Source organism: Ahaetulla prasina, chromosome 1 (assembly GCF_028640845.1).
Source record: "Ahaetulla prasina isolate Xishuangbanna chromosome 1, ASM2864084v1, whole genome shotgun sequence".
Classification (NCBI taxonomy): domain Eukaryota; kingdom Metazoa; phylum Chordata; class Lepidosauria; order Squamata; family Colubridae; genus Ahaetulla; species Ahaetulla prasina.
In genome coordinates this window covers 344642535-344661040 of record NC_080539.1, presented here as the reverse complement: position 1 = coordinate 344661040, position 18506 = coordinate 344642535, and the positions used below count along the sequence as shown (strand labels likewise).

The 18506-nt window shown below is 39.6% G+C and overlaps 1 protein-coding gene across 11 annotated transcripts in view; it reads left to right on the top strand.

Annotated features, from left to right (window-relative positions):
• Positions 1-18506, top strand: part of SYNE2 (spectrin repeat containing nuclear envelope protein 2) — a 276441-nt gene that overhangs the window by 165067 nt on the left and 92868 nt on the right. For 8 of the 11 annotated variants that reach the window (XM_058162907.1, XM_058162909.1, XM_058162908.1 and 5 more), the window contains 6 exons: positions 1142-1324; positions 4278-4367; positions 5495-5607; positions 6406-6541; positions 7318-7446; positions 16909-17061. In XM_058162907.1, coding sequence (XP_058018890.1) covers positions 1142-1324; positions 4278-4367; positions 5495-5607; positions 6406-6541; positions 7318-7446; positions 16909-17061 — 804 coding nt within the window. The remainder of the gene's footprint in view (positions 1-1141; positions 1325-4277; positions 4368-5494; positions 5608-6405; positions 6542-7317; positions 7447-16908; positions 17062-18506) is intronic. The other 3 variants (XM_058162903.1, XM_058162906.1, XM_058162910.1) reach the window with 3 other exon arrangements.

Here is an 18506-nt window from a genome sequence, read left to right as displayed (position 1 = left end):
TGGGAGTTGAAGTCCACATATCTTAACGTTGCCAAGGTTGCGAAACACTGGCCTGGAGAATATGTATGCTGAAAGTCTTCCAAGTCAAGGAGGAGGATGGTGGGAAGGAACCAGGGGTGAAATCCAGCAGGTTCTGACAGATTCTGGAGAACCGGTAGTGGAAATTTTGAGCAGTTCAGAGAACCGGCAAATACCACCTCTGGCTGGTCCCAGAGCGGGGTGGGAATGGAGATTTTGCAATATCCTTCCCCCAGGAGTGGGGAAGGAATGGGGTTTTTGCAGTATCCTTCTCCTGGAGTGGGGAGGGAATGGAGATTTTGCAGTATCCCTCTTCTGCCATGCCCACCAAACCAAACGAAGCCACGCCCACAGAACTGGAAGTAAAAAAAAATGGATTTCACCACTGGAAGGAACAGAGGAGAACATTCTCCCCCAGGGAGCCCCTTGAATGAAATAGCTGTCTCGAGTGGCAAGATTGGTCCTTTCCTAGTGATCGTTCAGAGACTTAAAACCAGGCTTTTCTAAAGGGTTGTTGGAGGTTGAAGGAGCAGAATGAAATGTTAAAAATACCTGTCTTGGATAGAAGGATTGTGCTCTGGGTTCACTATGGTATTGTAATCTGTTTTACAGTGTTAATTGTTTTATTTTTATTGGCTCTTTGGCTTTTTAAGCTGATAAAAGTCAACCAGATTAATGCAGTGTAAAAGCTGCAATGATTAATAAATATGTGGAAGGGGAAAGTCAGAAGTGGAAGGAAATCCTCTCAGGTGAACATTTACAAAAGAGTTGTAGGATGAAATTGGCACACCAATATCATTATATGAGGCCAGCCTTCAGATTTCTGGGAGCTGTGGCCCTTTTCTCTTTCTATTAGAAAAATGAGATCCACAATATATGTAATAAAAAAGACAGTTCCTCTGAATGTATGCTTAGCTGAGAATTTTGTGACGAGTGCATGAAATGCATACATTTCTATTCTTGATCCCTTCATTCCCCCATATCCTCAGAAGCCTGAGGTGGGAGCAGGAAAGGGGGTCACTTTTAGATGGGCCTTTCCAGGCATTGGAGCTGTCAGCTTTTAAGTTTTAGAATGTTCAATAAATAAATGTTTTGTGAATGATTAACTGCTTGGCTTCCTCAGGTGATGTTAACAGAAATTGAACAGAAAGTCATGTGGCTATTGGAGGAGTGCAAAGGCATGTCCACTACCAATAGCTCAGGCCTCGAACAAGAAACAGAGAACCTCTCCTTGAACCTTAAAAATGTGAAGTGCAAGTTGGTAAAAGTCCAGCGCATGCTCCAAGAGAAACACACAGAAGAACAGGTAAACTGAAACGTCAAGAAACTTGAAGAGTCATTATTATGCTGCGTGACTGCCAACAATTCTTATTGCATTTAGTTAAAGCAGACTTCCTCAACCTAATGCCCTTCATTTATGTGGATTTCAGGCTCCTAGAATTCTCAGCATGGGGAAATTAAAGCCCACTTATCTGGCAAGCATGCAGCTTGGAGATAACTGGTGGAAAGGGTGTATTATATGTGTATATCCTGCATATTAATTATGACTACAGGTAATTCCACCCTTCTGACTTGGAAACTTGTATGCATCTACTCTGGGATCATAGTTACCTGAATTCGCAACACATTTGCAGAACCGTAGGTTGGGGAAGGGCTAGCCTGTGGGGATTCATGTGTTTCAATTACTTGCATCTTCAGCTCTACTTGGTGGTATGTCTATTGATCAGAAAAGCATGCATTATTATTTTGCTGAAAAGTATAAGTCTGCCATGTAGGTTTGTAGATGGGGGAAACAACAGTTGCCTTTCTTGAACAACCTCAGGCACATCAATAACAAAATAGCTCGTTACCAGTAACAATCCTTTCCTGTATTCTGCTTCTTTCTCTGTAGTTTGTTAGTTTCTAGCATGTAGCATCCAAAGGTAAACCATCGTTCAGTATAGGGAAGGGAAGATAGCATTCACGAGGTTTGCAATGTTGCAAAAGATTGCAGCATTGAATATTTCAGTTATGTATTTGTTTTAACAATTTCAAATAGCCTTTCATCTCAAACCATGATTCTGGATGGTGCACAATTATAAAATCAATTAAAACCAACATGAACATTATACACACACACATTCATTCATTCATTCATTCTTCTCCATATGTTGTTTTTTCCCCCCAGATCTGCAGATATTGTCCCTTTTCTGCTAATAGCATTGTTTTGTCAGCATAAGTATCTACATTCACATACTGTATTTTTTGGAGTATAAGGCACACTTTTTCGACCCCTAAAAGAGGGTGGAAATGTTGGTGCGTCTTATACACCAAATACAGCCCTTTTTGGCCTCCCGAAGCCCCACCCCGCTCATCCCATTTTTGTGAAAAACAGGCCCGTTTTTCACAAAAACAGGGTGCTCAGAGGGTTTGGGAGGCCTGCAGAGTGCTCCTGGGGGCCAGGGAGGGCAAAACCCTTTTTTGCTTACTTACCTCTTTGAAATCTTGGTGCATCATATACACCGGTGCATCTTATAGTCTGAAAAATATGTAATTATTTTGCTAACCATTAAGAAAAACCACAATAATCCCAGTTGTTTACTATCAGCTTCAAACTGGCTTATATGTATGATATGGATGCAAAAAAAGGCTTTTTTTATAAGGTACAAAAACACTTGAGTCAGAGAGAGTACAAATGGAACATTAGCTTTCTGCCATTGGGCCTACCTCCCTGGTTCCTTATGATTGTCTGTTCATAAGTGCCCATAATTGGATTTAGTTCTCTGCAAAAAAAAAAAAAAATCCTTGTGCTTAGAGATGACATGGCCTTGGTGATAATGTATTTGGGGCAAGAATAGCAACAATTATTAAAACTATTTGAAAATCATTTTTGAAATGCTGCATGAAAGTGCTCCAGGATTGCTTCATGCAGAGTCTCCTTTGCTGGAGGGGGTCGGGGGGGGGGGGAAAGAAGGAGAGAACTTGGTTGCGGCAGCAGGAATGAAGAAATGGGCATTTTGGACTGTGATAATGAAACTGAAGTATCTTCACATGGCCTCCAAGCCACCTCAGAAGAAGTTGATAATGGTGAATAAAAATATTATTTCACTTCTCTCTCATCACTGTAGGCTGCCAGAGAGTTCCAGATTCGATTTAAAATGGTTTATTGTGTAAAATGGTGTACACAATAAGGTCAGGCTCAAGCATAGTGTACAGTGGTGGGCATGTCTGGCAGGAAGAAAGTCCCAGATTCAATTCATGTATTTCCAGAGAAAATTCCTGCCTGAAACTCTTGAGAATTCCTGTCAGTCACTGTCAACAGCATTGGACTCAGTGGATCAATTACTCTGACTCAATATGCGGCAGCTTCCTGCAATTCTAACATACTGTGTTCAACCAGATTTGGTGGATAACATGAATACAAGGATAGGAATTTAAAGGAGAGAAACTGTGGGTAGTAAGCAGCATGAAGTCCTTCCCTCAGTAGTTGCTTTTTGCCTGTTATCCTTTCTCTACTATCCATCTGTCTATCTTGGCCAGCCTTCTTGTCTTTCTGAGAGGAAAGTGACAGGAGTAGGAAGGCTATAGGGAGAAGCAGCAAGATGAGGAATGATTAAGAACCTCCCGCTTCTCTCCTCTTATTCTTTTAGCAAAGGAAAGTGTTTCCTAGTCCTTTGCAATCATTCTTTCTGTGCATGTTTTCATCAGAGAAAGGTTCTTACATGTGCATTTTAACTGTGATGCTTCTGCTTTATTAAAACAAAAGGTAGCATAAAAAATTATAAAGTGTATGTGTGTTCTCTCTATATTTATAATAAAATATCAATACAAGCTTCTTCTAAAAAATAGTACTCTTTCTCTTTGAAGAAGAGCACTATGCCAGGCCTGGAAACCATACTAGACTTTAGGGTTCCAGACGCTGCCACATTTTTCCCCTGAGGGGAAGAAGGGGGGCTGAGGGGTATGGTAACATTCTTCAAGCGGTCAAGGTCGGATGGTGTTCACATCTGCAGGAGGAGTGGCGAGAAGATATTCGAATGAACTGGGAGAACGTTGGACCATGTGACCAGCAAAGGGGTTGGGGGGTGGGACTCTTGGGGTTTGTATAACTGGGAAAAGAATCCGGAAGTTCAGTTTTGGAATTTCACTCATCGTGTGCCAGTTTCCTCATGCTAGTAATGAACTCTGAAAGACAATGGCTTCTGAGTTTTTTTTATGCAGAAGAGGTTTTTCTGGAACCTTGACACACTAATGAAGAGACTTCTGTCAACTTTCCACAGTTACTTCATTTGGATTCCTCTACTTCATTTCCAAATGGGACCTCAGAGAGAGCTCTGTTCATTAGACCAAACGGTTTTCAGCATAAACAGGTAATTTTTACTTATTAAATTACATGCCATCCATCTCACTGTCCAAGACTTGTTTGTTTGTTTGTTTATGAGAATTTATATGGCTGCCCACTCACTCTCAGTGACTCTGGGCAGCTTACAAAAAATAAAAACCCTCTCCACAAACAGAAAAAATGCGCCCCCCCCCTTTCAGCCCCCTGGCAACAAAACCAGATAGGCCACTTGATGGGCTTCATTCCATGCTAGGTTTCTGAGGCCTGTTGGCAAAACCGGGTCTTCAGGGCTTTGATAAAGAGTGTCAAAGTGGGGGCTAATCTAATTTCTTCTGGGATGATGTTACAAAGAGAGGAGCCACCAGAGAGAAGGCCCTTCTTCTAGGTCCTGCAAAATGTATCTCTTTAGGAGAGAGGATCCATAATATTCCCTTCAGGTAACCTGTTCCCAAGCTACGAAGGTCTTTAAAGTAACCACCAGGATCTTGAATTACACTCAGAAGCAAATCAACAGTCAATGCAGCTCCCACAGGAGACAAAACGTGTGTGCATATCTGGGCCTATACAGAACCATGTGGGCTGCTGCATTTTGAGCCAATTGGATCCTCCTGAATACTTTTCAAGGGCAGCCCCATGTAGAGTGTGTTGAAGAATGGGACGGGATTAGGGCATGACTGACTGTGAGCAGGGATTGTTGGTCCAGGAAACGGCATAACTGGTGCACAACTTGCTGATGCACACAGACCCTCCTGGCCTCAACTGCCACCTGCTGCTTGAACAAGAGTAATGAGTCCAGGAGAACCTCCAGATTTTGCACTGGGTCTGTCTGGGCCAATGCCACCCATCCAAGGCCAGAGATGGCAATTCTCCATGGACCAAAGAACAAATTACATAATGCAGTGGGATTGGTCCTCTGGGGCCAACTGCTTTCCTTAGCTCTTCTGGGATGAAATAAGAGAGCCTCACTTTCAGTTTCTTGCAGTTCTCTCTTCTGAATGTTGATCTCAAAAAAGCAATAAATAATAAACGAACATCTGAATTTGTAGGTTCCCAGTTTGATTCCTACAGCATCTTATGATGAAACGGTATAAGGCATTTTTGTTGGCAAACTCTTATACTTCAGTTTTCCTAACTTTGTTTTTATTTCTCCTGAAGGAACTGCTGCTAAAGCTGTCTGAGCAAGACAATCTCATTGACTTCCTAGAAGTGTACATGGAAAAAATTCAGCCTCAACCTACACCCAACACAGTTCTGGATCTACAAACAAGGTACAGTTGGCAACCCCTATCCGCTTTAGCTAATCTCAAAAACTAAACATGATTGGGCCTTCTTAATAAGAGACCATTAGAATCTCAAGTCTGCACACAAGATTAAAAAATTTAAAAATATCTTGCAAGAAGACAGTGGTTCAGTACCTTCCATGCTATTGCCAAGAAAATGTCATGGCCATGTCATGTAATCATCATAGACAAATTCAACTCAAGAGAACCAAATATAATAAAATGCTGAATGGTTTGAAAGAGGAGTTAGTGAAAACTTGTTTTCCTTATTTTTATCTTTTCATCACTGTAAAGATAGGTAACCGATTATTCTCCAGATATTAGGCTTTCAATTCCCATTAGATCTAACCAACATTGGTAAAGGATTGCAAGAATATTCCTCCAAAATATCTGAAGGAGCCAAAATTGTCTATACTGCATTTAATGAACTTATATCAGAATCATAATGGCTTATGCACAAAGCAGCATCTGCTACTTTCTTTTTTTCAGCTACAGTAATAAACCGAGAACCCATATGATAGCATAATGTGAGATAACACAATCTTGGCATATTGCTGGGAAAATGGAGAGAACCTGAAGTTGCAGTTTTCAGTGGCAATCATATAAGCCTCAGTTCTTCATTTCATCTCTATATCTGTATTAGAACCTGGATGCCGATATAGTTAAGTCTTTGATGTGATCCAGGATTTATGTTCTGCACATTCTTATATTCACCAATGTCTCCTTTTTGTTGCCTTTGCTTCACTACATTTGCTTATTCATAATGGGGATATGATGCTAATCCAGCAATGAGGCAGTAAACTCAGGAAATGAGCCTCTTGGTTTGACTCCAAAGGACCAAACAGGTGATAAGTGGCAATATTTACAAGAAGAACTGCTACTCAAGAAGAATGCTCCTCATTGTCAATTGGATGAACTTCAGGTTAGTATTTCACCTTTATTCTTACTAACTTGCAGGTCAAAAATACAAAAAGCATCACATAAGCACTATCAGATGTTAAAAGCAAATCTGAGGGAGCCATGCAGATGTTGTCCCATATGGCAACAAGATATGTGGCAACCATAATCCATTGATGTTCCACAGCATACTTTTTATGAATGCAACAGATGCCAGAATTTATATTGTCAGAAGATTTAAAGCCTGCTGCTTGAGTGGATCCATCATTCCAGAATATGACGATGAACTAGCTTAAATTATACTTGTTTACTTTTAAAAAAAACATTATACAGTAGTCTTGACTTATGATCACAGTTGAGATGAGAATTTCTGTTGCTAAGCACTTATGATCGTTAAGTGAATCATTCTTGATTTTATGACTTGTTTTGCCATGGTTATTAAAAGAATGACTACAGCTGTTAAATGAATCACATGGTTGCTAAGCAAATCCAGCTTTCCCCATTGACTTTGCTTGTTGGAAACCAGCTGGGAAAGTCACAGATGGTGATTACCAGGATGCTGCAACTAAATACATGACAAGGGCCCAATATTTGATCATGTGAGGACAAGTCATATGTCTTGTGTGTGAGGTCAGCTCATACATCTCTTTTTAAAGTGTCATTATAACTTCAAATAGTTACTAAGCAAATGGTTGTAAGCTGAGGACTACCTGGGGGGGGGGGTCTGACACTACCATTATGTCAACATGAGTTTAACCTGGAGCACTTGTCCAAACATGTTTTGTTTTTTCCAAATATTAGATCTCTACCAAAATAAATATTCTGCCCTTGGGTGCTACATCAAGTGTGAGAACTCCAACCATCGAGGAACTAAAGACATACACAGCACAGCTTGACAATCTAAGCCAGGAAGCTTCTACTCAGGTACAGGTACTAAAGGCATTTCTCTGAGTTATATAAGTAGCCATCAAGGTGGTTGAATAGGAGCAAGCTTTGGCATCATGAAGTATCTACTTTCAATACAGTTAAAAGTAAAGGTTTCCCTTGTCCAGTCATGTCCAATTCTAGGGGTCAGTGCTTATCTCCGTTTCCTAGCTGAGGGAGTCACCACCTATAAAATGACTGTATCATAAAGCAATTTGGAATAACCGCTCAATATTTTCCAGACTCATAACTTCGTTCTTGAAAATGGTTGTGTTCTATATAAGTTTGCACTGTAAATATTAAACAGTGGTCTTCAGGCCAGGATTTTGGAAAATGCAGTTTCTTATATAAGGGTGAGAAGTTTTGAATCTAATAATTTGACTGCTTCTACGTAACTCTGAAAATAATACTATCTTCTACATCTATCTTCCTCTACATCAAATCATCCTAGAGATCACTTTCAAGTTACTTGTACTGCCTAATACAGAGGGCTTTTTTTTACATCTTCACATTTTTGATTATCAGTTAGTGTAGGCAGCATTGAGATAAAGGACAAATGAACTGACTTAGTATAAGCTGTTTTCTTTTTCTTTTCTTTTTTTTCATAAAAAAGTTTTATTTTTACAATCATATCAAACAGCTCATCCAATGTACAGTTATATACAATTAGTCGGGCTTGCCCAGTCACCACCCCCCTTTTTAACACTCTCCCCTCTTCTACCTTCTTCTACTTTCCAGACCTTCCTCTCTTCTCTTATCTACATCCTCTCCTCCCTCCACCCTACACCTTCCTTCTCCCTCTTCTACCCCTCTTCCTTCCTCTTCTCCTCTTTCTTACTTCCTACTCTCTCCTCTTTTCTCCCTCCCCACCATTCTAAAATGATAACTGGGCAGACCCGACCCTACATTAATTATATTTATACATCTTCAATAATCCCTGTACATTAACCATCACTCCATCCTCTACCCTCAACCCCCAATTCCCTCCCCTTACCCCCACCCCCACCCGACTTCCCAGAACAAAATGCAGGGTATCAAAATTAACAATCATAATCCAAAATAATTCCTAAATTATAATCTCTAGTCACTCCACACATAATCACACTCTCAATTCCCCTCTCCTTCAGAAATAAATCTAATACAAAATATTTCCTAAATTTACTCATATGCTATTCGATATTTTTTTATCTGATACTTATTTTGAATATAATCAATCCACATTTTCCATTCTAAAATATATTTTTCTTGTGTATAGTCTTTCAAGTAAGCAGAATTTTTTGCCATTTCTGCCAAATTTGATACTTTGAGTGTCCATTCTTCAATTGTAGGTAATTTCTTCCAATATTGAGCAATCAAAAGCCTTGCGGCTGTTATTAAGTTCAAAATCAATTTAGTCTCTATAGCTGTACAATCCATAATTATTCCTAGTAGAAAGAACTGCGGAGTAAACTTAATCTTCTTTTTCAAAATATTCTGCATGATCCACCATACTTTAATCCAAAATGCTTTAACTTTTTTACAAGTCCTTCAAATATGGTAATAAGTGGCATCTTCACAATCGCATCTCCAACATTTAGCCTGTACATTAGGATACATACATGACAACTTTTTGGGGTCTAAATGCCATCTATAAAACATCTTATAAAAATTTTCTCTCATATTTTGCGCTTGTGTAAATTTAACATTCCTCACCCAAATTCTTTCCCAAGTTTCCAACATTATTGGTTGCTGAAAATTTTGTGCCCACTTAATCATACAATCCTTAACCAATTCAGTCTCTGAGTCTATTTCTACTAATACATTATACAACCTCTTAATATGCTGTTGGCCTTGATCTCTCATTTGTTTTAACAAATTATCCTCAGTTTGCTTAACACCTATTTTTTGATCTAATTTCCATCTAGCTTGTAATTGTCCATATTGGAACCATGTATAATTTTTCCCTTCTTCCCCCATCTTTTCTCTGGATTTTAATTGTAATTCCCCCTTTTCCATACAAAGAAGTTCTTTATAGGTAACTACCTCCATCTTTTGATATATATTTATATTTTCTATCATGTGTCTCAGGATTGCCCATATTGGAATCTTTCCATCTAATTTATATTGATATTTCCTCCAGACCCTCAATAATGCATTTCTAATTATATTATTTTTAAATATTTTATCTACTTTCTTATCATATAATAAATAGGCATGCCACCCATATAACAAACCATAACCTTCTATATTCAAAACTCTTTCCTCGGTTAAATTAATCCAATCAGTAATTAATGATAAGACAACTGCTTCATAATACAATTTTAAATTAGGCATTTTAAGACCCCCCTTTCCCTTGTGTCCTACATTATTTTTAATTTTATTCTTGGTTTTTTGCCCATCCATACAAAGTTATTAACCCCCTTTTGCCATTCCTGTAATTTGATATCATTCTTAAGTACCGGTATCATTTGAAACAAAAACAGAAACCTGGGCAAAACATTCATTTTTATAGCCGCTATTCTTCCCAGCAAGGATAGTTGTAACTTCTTCCAATTCTCCATTTCTTTCCATACTTTCTGCCGCAATACCTCATAATTATTTTTGTATAATTTGACATTTGAAGCTGTAATATATATTCCTAAATATTTAACCTTTTTAACGATTTCAAAACCTGTAGTTCTTTCTGACTCTTCTTTTTGTTGTATATTCATATTTTTAGTTATCATCTTTGTCTTTTGCTGATTCACCTTAAATCCAGATACTTTACCATACTAACCAATTATATCTTTTAAACCAGTAGCTGAGTATATTGGTTGGGATACAGTAACAACCAAGTCATCTGCAAAAGCTCTTAATCTATAATCTTGATGTTTAACTCTAATTCCCTTTATTCGATTAGAACCACGTATTTTATTCAGAAGAATTTCTAAAGTTAAAATAAAAAGTAATGGGGACAGGGAACATCCCTGTCTCGTCCCTTTCCCAATTTTAAAAATTTCTGTTAACCCACCATTTACTATTATTTGTGCTGTTTGCTTCTGATATATTGCTTTAATTGCATGGATAAAATAATCCCCAAATTGCATTTTTTCTATTACTTTAAACAAAAACTGCCAATCCAATCTGTCAAAGGCTTTTTCAGCATCCAAAAAAAAGAATGCCGCTGAGACTTGGTTGTTTCGTTACAAATATTCAAGTAAATTTACAATTTGCCTCACATTATATCTCATCTGCCTACCCTTAATAAATCCTGACTGATCATTATGAATTATTTGATTCATCACTGGCATTAATCTATTAGCAAGTATCTTGGCAAATATCTTGTAATCAGTATTTAAAAGTGATATAGGCCTATAATTCTCTGCTTTAATACCATCTCGATCTTCCTTCGGTATTAACTCTCTTCTTCGCCTGGACTTTCTGACCGCCACTCAACACCGCAGGGAGACGGAGCCAGTACGCTGGTTCCGTCCCAGGCGCCTGATGGACCCTGAGAGGTTCCGGACGGAGCTTGGGCCATTTCCTGAGGGTCTGGCTCACGACACGGCTGAGGAACTGGTTGCGGCCTGGGAACGGGCCGCGGCGGGGGCCTTAGATCGTGTCGTGCCTTTGCGGCCTCTGACCCGGCGCAGGTCCCAAACGGCTCCTTGGTTCTCCGAGGAGCTGAGGGGGATGAAGCGCCGGAGAAGACGCCTGGAGAGTTCTTGGAGGTCCAGCCGCTCCGAGGCTGATCGGACACTAGTGAAGTCCTATACTAGGACTTACCTAGTGGCACTGAGGGAAGCGAGGCGTTGCTACGCCTCCTCCCTCATTGCGTCGGCAGATAACCGCCCAGCCGCCCTGTTTCGGGTGACTCGTTCCCTCCTTCATCAGGGGGAGCGGGATGACCCGTTGCAGGGACGTGCTGAGGAGTTTAACGGTTATCTATACGATAAAATCGCTCAGCTCGGGACGGTTTGGACCAAAATTGCAGTGGCCCAGGGAGGCGTCCGAGGTGGTCTTGGTGATATTTTATGGGATGAGTTTGACCCTGTGGCTCCCGAGGACATGGACAGGTTGTTGGGTAGGTTGAATGCCACCACATGTTTACTGGACCCGTGCCCCTCCTGGCTGGTGCTGGCCACCCAGGAGGTGACACGAGGCTGGCTCCAGGCAATTACAGCGCTTCCTTGGTGGAGGGAGTCTTCCGGCCGCCTTGAAAGAGGCGGTGGTGAGACCCTCCTCAAGAAGCCTGCCTTGGACCCAGCTGTTTTAGGTAATTATCGTCCGGTCTCCAACCCGCTCATGCTAAGGTTGTAGAGAGTATGGTGGCATATCAGTTTCCTTACACCTGGATGAAACTGTCTATCTAGACCTGCTCCAGTCCGGTTTCCGGCCCGGTTACACCACGGAGACGGCTTTGGTCGCGTTGGTGGATGATCTCTGGAGGGCCAGGGATAGGGGGTGTTCCTCTGCCCTGGTCCTATTAGACCTCTCAGCGGCTTTTGATACCATCGACCATGGTATCCTGCTGCGCCGGTTGGAGGGATTGGGAGTGGAGGCACCGTTATCGGTGGTTCTCCTCCTATCTCTCCGATCGGTCGAGACGGTGTTGACGGGGCAGAGGTCGGCCCGAGGCGCCTCACTTGTGGGGTGCCGCAGGGTCGATTCTCTCGCCTTTGTTCAACATCTATATGAAGCCGCTGGGTGAGATCATCAGTGGCTTCGTGTGAGGTACCAGCTGTACGCTGATGACACCCAGCTGTACTTTTCCACGGGCCACCCCAATGAAGCTATTGAAGTGCTGTCCCGGTGTCTGGAAGCCGTCTGGGGTCTGGATGGGGAGAAACAGGCTCAAGCTCAATCCCTCCAAGACAGAGTGGCTGTGGATGCCGGCATCCCGGTACAGTCAGCTGCAACCGGCTGACTGTTGAAGCAGTCATTGGCCCCGACGGAGAGGGTGCGAACTTGGGCGTCCTCCTGGACGAACGGCTGTCCTTTGAAGATCATTTGGCGGCCGTCTCCAGGAGAGCTTTTTACCAGGTTCGCCTGGTAAGCCAGTTGCGCCCCTTTCTGGACCGGGATGCCCTATGCACGGTCACTCACGCCCTCGTGACGTCTCGCCTGGATTACTGCAATGCTCTCTACATGGGGCTCCCCTTGAAGGGCATCCGGAGGCTGCAGTTAGTCCAGAATGCGGCTGCTGGTGATAGAAGGAGCCCCTCGTGGCTCCCGGGTGACACCTATCCTGCGCAGACTGCACTGGCTACCTGTGGCCTTCCGGGTGCGCTTCAAGGTGTTGGTGACCACCTTTAAAGCGCTCCATGGCATAGGGCCGGGCTATTTACGGGACCGCCTTCTGCGACCGAATACCTCTCACCGACCCGTGCGCTCTCACAGAGGGACTCCTCAGGTGCCGTCAGCTAGGCAGTGCCGTCTGGCGGCCCAGGGAAGGGCCTTCTCTGTGGGGCTCCGCCTCTGGAACGAGCTCCCCCCAGGACTTCGCCAACTCTCGGACCTTAGAACCTTCCGTCGTGAGCTTAAAACACACTTATTTAGGTGCGCAGGACTGGACTAGGTTTTTTAGATTTTTAAATTTTTGAAATTTTAAATTTTATATTGATTTTAATTGGTTTTGGTAATCAGGCTGGTTAGAATAAGTTTTTTATTAGTGTTTTAATCTGTATTTATATGTTCTTTTTATATGTTCTTTTTATATGCCTGTTAACCGCCCTGAGTCCCTCGGGAGATAGGGCGGTATACAAATGTGATCAATAAATAAATAAATAATAAATAAATTAACGAAATAAAGGCTGTCCTCCATGAAGGGGGAACATCCCCTCCCATTTGAATTTTATTAAATAACTCTTTAAGTGGTTCAGCCATCTCATTTTGTAAATTTTTATAATAAACAGCTGTTAAACCACGTGTACCTGGTGCTTTACCGATTTTAAGCTGCTTAATTGCTAACAAAATTTCTCTGAAGAAATTAATTGATTCAGTTCTTCTCTTTGATTTTCTGTAAGCTCATAAATATTTTGTTGTTGTAAATATCTTTTTATCTCTGTATCATCAATCATATCCCTAGTATATAACTTACTATAATACTCTAAAAATGCTTTTTTAATCAAGTTCTTTTGATAAACTTCCTTACCCCTATATTCTATTTTATCAATCATTCGTGATTTCTGTTTTTTCCTTATTAAATAGGCAAGCCATCTTCCTGGCTTATTGGCATTATTAAACGTATTATGTTTTACATATTGTAAATTAATTACTACTTGATCTGCCATCAACATGTTAAACTGACCTCTTAATATATTTATTGATTCTTTTATTTTACTATTTCCTGGGCTATTTATCAATAACTGTTCTTTCTTTTTAATTTCCTCTTCCAATTCCTTTTTCTTTTTCTTTTTCTGTAATTTATTTTTGTATTTAATATTCATTTGTATAAGATTTCCTCTCATATAAGCCTTGCTAGCGTCCCAAATCATCTCTATAGATGTCTCTTTTTTCATATTCATAATAAAAAATTCTTTCATTTGCTTTTTACATTCATTTACATTTTGTTCATATTTAAACAAATTCTCATTCAACCTCCATGATCTCCTAGCCTCCTTTTCCCGATCAAATTCAATCCAAACCAGACTATGATCAGATAGAGTTCTTGAACAAATCTTAGTCTTCTTCACTCTAGAATACAAATCATTAGAAATCAAAATAAAATCAATCCTCAAAAATGATTGATGCTGGTCAGAAAAGAAGGTAAAATCGCTCTCTTCTGTATTATGTTCTCTCCAAATATCTCTTAATTCCAAGTCCTCCATCATTTCAAAAAAAGCCTTTGGTAATTTCGCCCGGCTTGAAATCTTCCTTAAACTTTTTTTGTCTTTTTGAGTATCCAACACACCATTCCAATCACCCGTTAATATATATGATTTATAATCCCAAAATACTATTCTTTTATGTAAAAACTTGAAAAAATTTTCTTGTTGTTGATTCGGAGCATAAACTCCTATTAATAATGTCTTCTTTCCCTCCAACAAAAGTTCAATAGCAATGTATCTTCCTTGCTTATCCACCTCAATTAATTTTGCTGATATATCCTTCTTTATATATATAACTAAACCGTGTTTTTTTTCCAAAGAGGAGGCAACAAAATGTACTCCCAATTTTGAGTTTATCAAATATTTGTGGTCTAAAGATCTAATATGTGTTTCTTGTAAACAGGTAATGTCATTTTTAAATTGTTTCAAATAATGAAATACTTTCCTTCTCTTCTGTGGTGAATTCAAACCATTAACGTTCCAAGATAATAGTTTAATTGCCATTATCGGCCAAAGGAAACTTTTGGAACACCAGCTGCAGATCACATTTTGCTTTAGGCCTTGCTCCTCCCACTGTTTCCGTTGTAGTAGTTGCCAGTTGTTGTTGTGCCTTCATCTCTTGTTCCTTGCGTTTAGCAGCAGCTCTTGTCAGCCTTTGTTCCTTTGAATCTGAACCCGTCGTAGGTATTTCCAACACTTGTAATAAATCTTCTTCCATCACAATCTGTTCTTGTACCTGCTTCACTTCTCTTTCCTTCACTTCAGCCTCCCTTCTTCTAGCTTCCAATGGGGGAAGACTTCCAACTTTTAATGCCTCAACATAAAATTCTCTTGCTTTTCCAACTGTATTGAGATGATGTACTTTCCCTGCATAATATACTATTATACCAGTTGGAATATCCCATCTATATTCAATCTGACGTTTTTTAAGTTCATTCACCAGGAAGGCAAATTCCTTCCTAGCCCTTAACATTTTTGGTGGAATTTCCTTTAATATTAAAATATCTTGACCAGCAATCTGAATCTTCTCCCCCTTATATGAGACTTGCAGAATCTGATTTCTCACTGTTCTATTTATAAAATAAATAACAACATCCCTTGGCAACTTTTTTTGCCTTGCTATCCAAGAATTCACACGATATATTTTATCAATTTGATAAGCCACATCTGCTGGACGGACTGCTAATATCTCAGCAAATACTTCAGAAAAAAATTCCTTTAAATTTTCTTCTTTATTCTCTTTCAAGCCACGGATTCTTAAACCAAATTCCATATTTCTATATTGTTTCAAAACTATTTCATCATCTGTTTTTTCCATTTTACTTTGAAATTCATCCATTTTATTTTCTAATTTTGAGTTAAGTTGCTTGATTTCTTCAACTTCCTCTTCTAATAAAATCACATTTGTTGCCAAACTTCGTACTGCAATTACAAATCCTTCTTTAACTTCTTTATTTCCCACTTGAATTTCTAATATCTGCTCTTTCATTTCAGACATCTCATCAGTTATTACTTTAAATTTTTCTTCTATAAAGTCCTTTAAGTTCTCTTGTAACGCCTCTAAATTCAATGTTCTAGTCTCTGCTCTATGAGCTGGAGAGGCACCAGCTGATGAAATTCCAGAGCCCTTTGTTACAGTAGACTTTAATTGTTTGGCTGCCATCTTCTATAAAATTATTTATTTATTTATTTATTTCCAACTTAATATTCACTTTAAATCTTCTTAACCTCTGCGAAACACAGTCTTTTAAAGCAATATTTAAAAATCTCCCCTAGATTCTATCAGCAGGCAGCAAAGAGTTAAAGTAGCAAATAACATGCAATTTACCAGCGGCAGACGGCAAGCAATAAAAGTATCACTTTCACTTTCCACTAGTTAGCTTGTTAACAATTCGCCTCCATTTTCTTGCTATTTTCAAGCTTGTTACAAAGTAACGGGGAATTGGCTTGGCTACTTGCATAAAGTTCTCCCACTTTCGTTCTATCCGGTATAATGCTTTATTGTCCAAAATAAATCTCGGCGTTTGGTCATGGTAATTGGTTCTACCAAAGCAGAAAAATCCTCGGATCTGGAGCACTTCAGGTTGCTGGAGGGAACTTAACCCTTCAAACCCCTTTTTTCTCAGGGGCTTTAGGGAAGTTCTACCTCTACCCTGCAGCTCACCTCCTCTTCTTCTCCTGAAGTGGGGGTTTTTCAAACCGCTGGACGGCAGATTTAAGCTGTCCTAGCGATTCCACATAATCCAGAGGTTGGTGATCGTAAAGATCACCGCCATCACCTACGGTGCAGTTTCTTATATAAGGGTGAGAAGTTTTGAATCTAATAATATGACTGCTTCTACGTAACTCTGAAAATAATACTATCTTCTACATCTATCTTCCTCTACATCAAATCATCCTAGAGATCACTTTCAAGTTACTTGTACTGCCTAATACAGAGGGCTTTTCTTTACATCTTCACATTTTTGATTATCAGTTAGTGTAGGCAGCATTGAGATAAAGGACAAATGAACTGACTTACTATAAGCTGTTTTCTTAATAGATAAAAACAATAAGCCACAGATATATCTACTGCAATGCATATAAGCATGAATATACTTATACTGGTTCATATGCTGCTTCCAAATAAATAGGAAAACCATGAGAGGGAATTGAAAATACATATCTTCCCATTTTGTAGGAAAATGAAACAAGAGAAAATGCATTAAGTCTGGATGGGAAACTCTTTGAGTTGTTTCTGGCAATCAGCCGCTGCCTGAACAACATGGAGCAGATGTTGGGCACCTGTGTACTCTCCAGTGAAGAAGCTCCTGTACAGCAAGTGCTTTATGAGGTCAGTACAAATGGGAGAATCTAGATCATGGGTGTCAAACTTGCGGCATCACATTGTCGTCATGTGATGTTTTTTCCCTTTGCGGAGCTGGGGTGGGTGTGGCCTGCACGTGACGCATCTGGCCTGCAGGCCACCAGTTTGACACCCCTGAACTATGACTTCAGGAGGTGCAAAGCTGTATGTTTTATATTTTTGCATAATTCCAAAAAAACGTTCACCATAATGGCATTAAATGTAGATGTTCCCTGAGAATGCTAGCTTTTATTGAGAATAGGGTTGTCCAAACTGCAGATCCAGAATTCCAGTATGGTTGGCTAGGGAATTCTGCAAGTTGAAGTCCAAGGTTTTAAAACTGGCCTGTTTGGACACCCCAATTTAAAAGAAAGAAATGCAAATTTTTAGCCACTAAAATTGTACATATGTGTTTTAAAAATTGGGGAACTTCTCAGAAACTCTCAGAAGTTTAAAATGGGGATCAGTTTTCCTTTTAATACCATCTGATCAAATTTGTACTTAACTGAACTAACAGGATTGGATTGAAATATAGTTACTCTTCCAAATATGCACTTCTTTGAATTTGTTGATACAATTCTTGGCTCATGAAGCAGTGGGTGGGGAGCAGCATTTTTTCTTGGTTTCCTCCATAACCATCTGCTCAAATTGACTCCCAAGTATTGGAGTGAATGTCAGGAAGTGTAATTTCCTTCCAAGGAAAAGTGGACTATTTTGGGGAGACAGTCACTGACACCTTGGGGGGCCTTTGCTGCTGCTTTCAGGGGCCATGGGGAGTATGCAAATGACACAAGTGTATTATCAGAGGATATCAAATTCTTCATGTTTTGGTTGGTAGTTATAAGTTTTCTATTTTATAATAAATTAAGCTAGCAAAGCTCACGGTTTAGAACTTTTATGATACTGAAAATCTGTCAATTGGCTTAGATTATCTACCCCCGCTTCACAGCATTCAGAATTATTGTAGTATCTGAACTACAATAGGTTTATACATTTTTAATTCCATTTACATATCCCTCCATGTTTACAAAGGGCAAAAAGTAGGAAAAATCAGGATATTGTACTGAGATAAACATCAAAAAAATGACTAGTTGTTTTTTTTCTTTCAAGCAGAATGTGTTCAATCTAATAGAATTTCCTAACAAAAAAACTAGTGTAGAAAGTTAAAAACAAATTAACACTTAAATTAATACTAAATATGTTTAGGATCTTGAAATCCTAGTGAAAGAAATGCATCATTCTAAATGTCGAGGAAACACAGGAATGTGGTCCATAGCTTAGGAGCAATGCAGGAGAAGGCCATTTCCTGTTTTAGAAAAATGAATCTCTGACTATTAAGGTATATATAAAAGGACTTTTCTTGTTTATGTTAACTACCATAAAATTTATAACAATTGCTCTGTAAATACCACTACCTTAAACTGTACCTATTA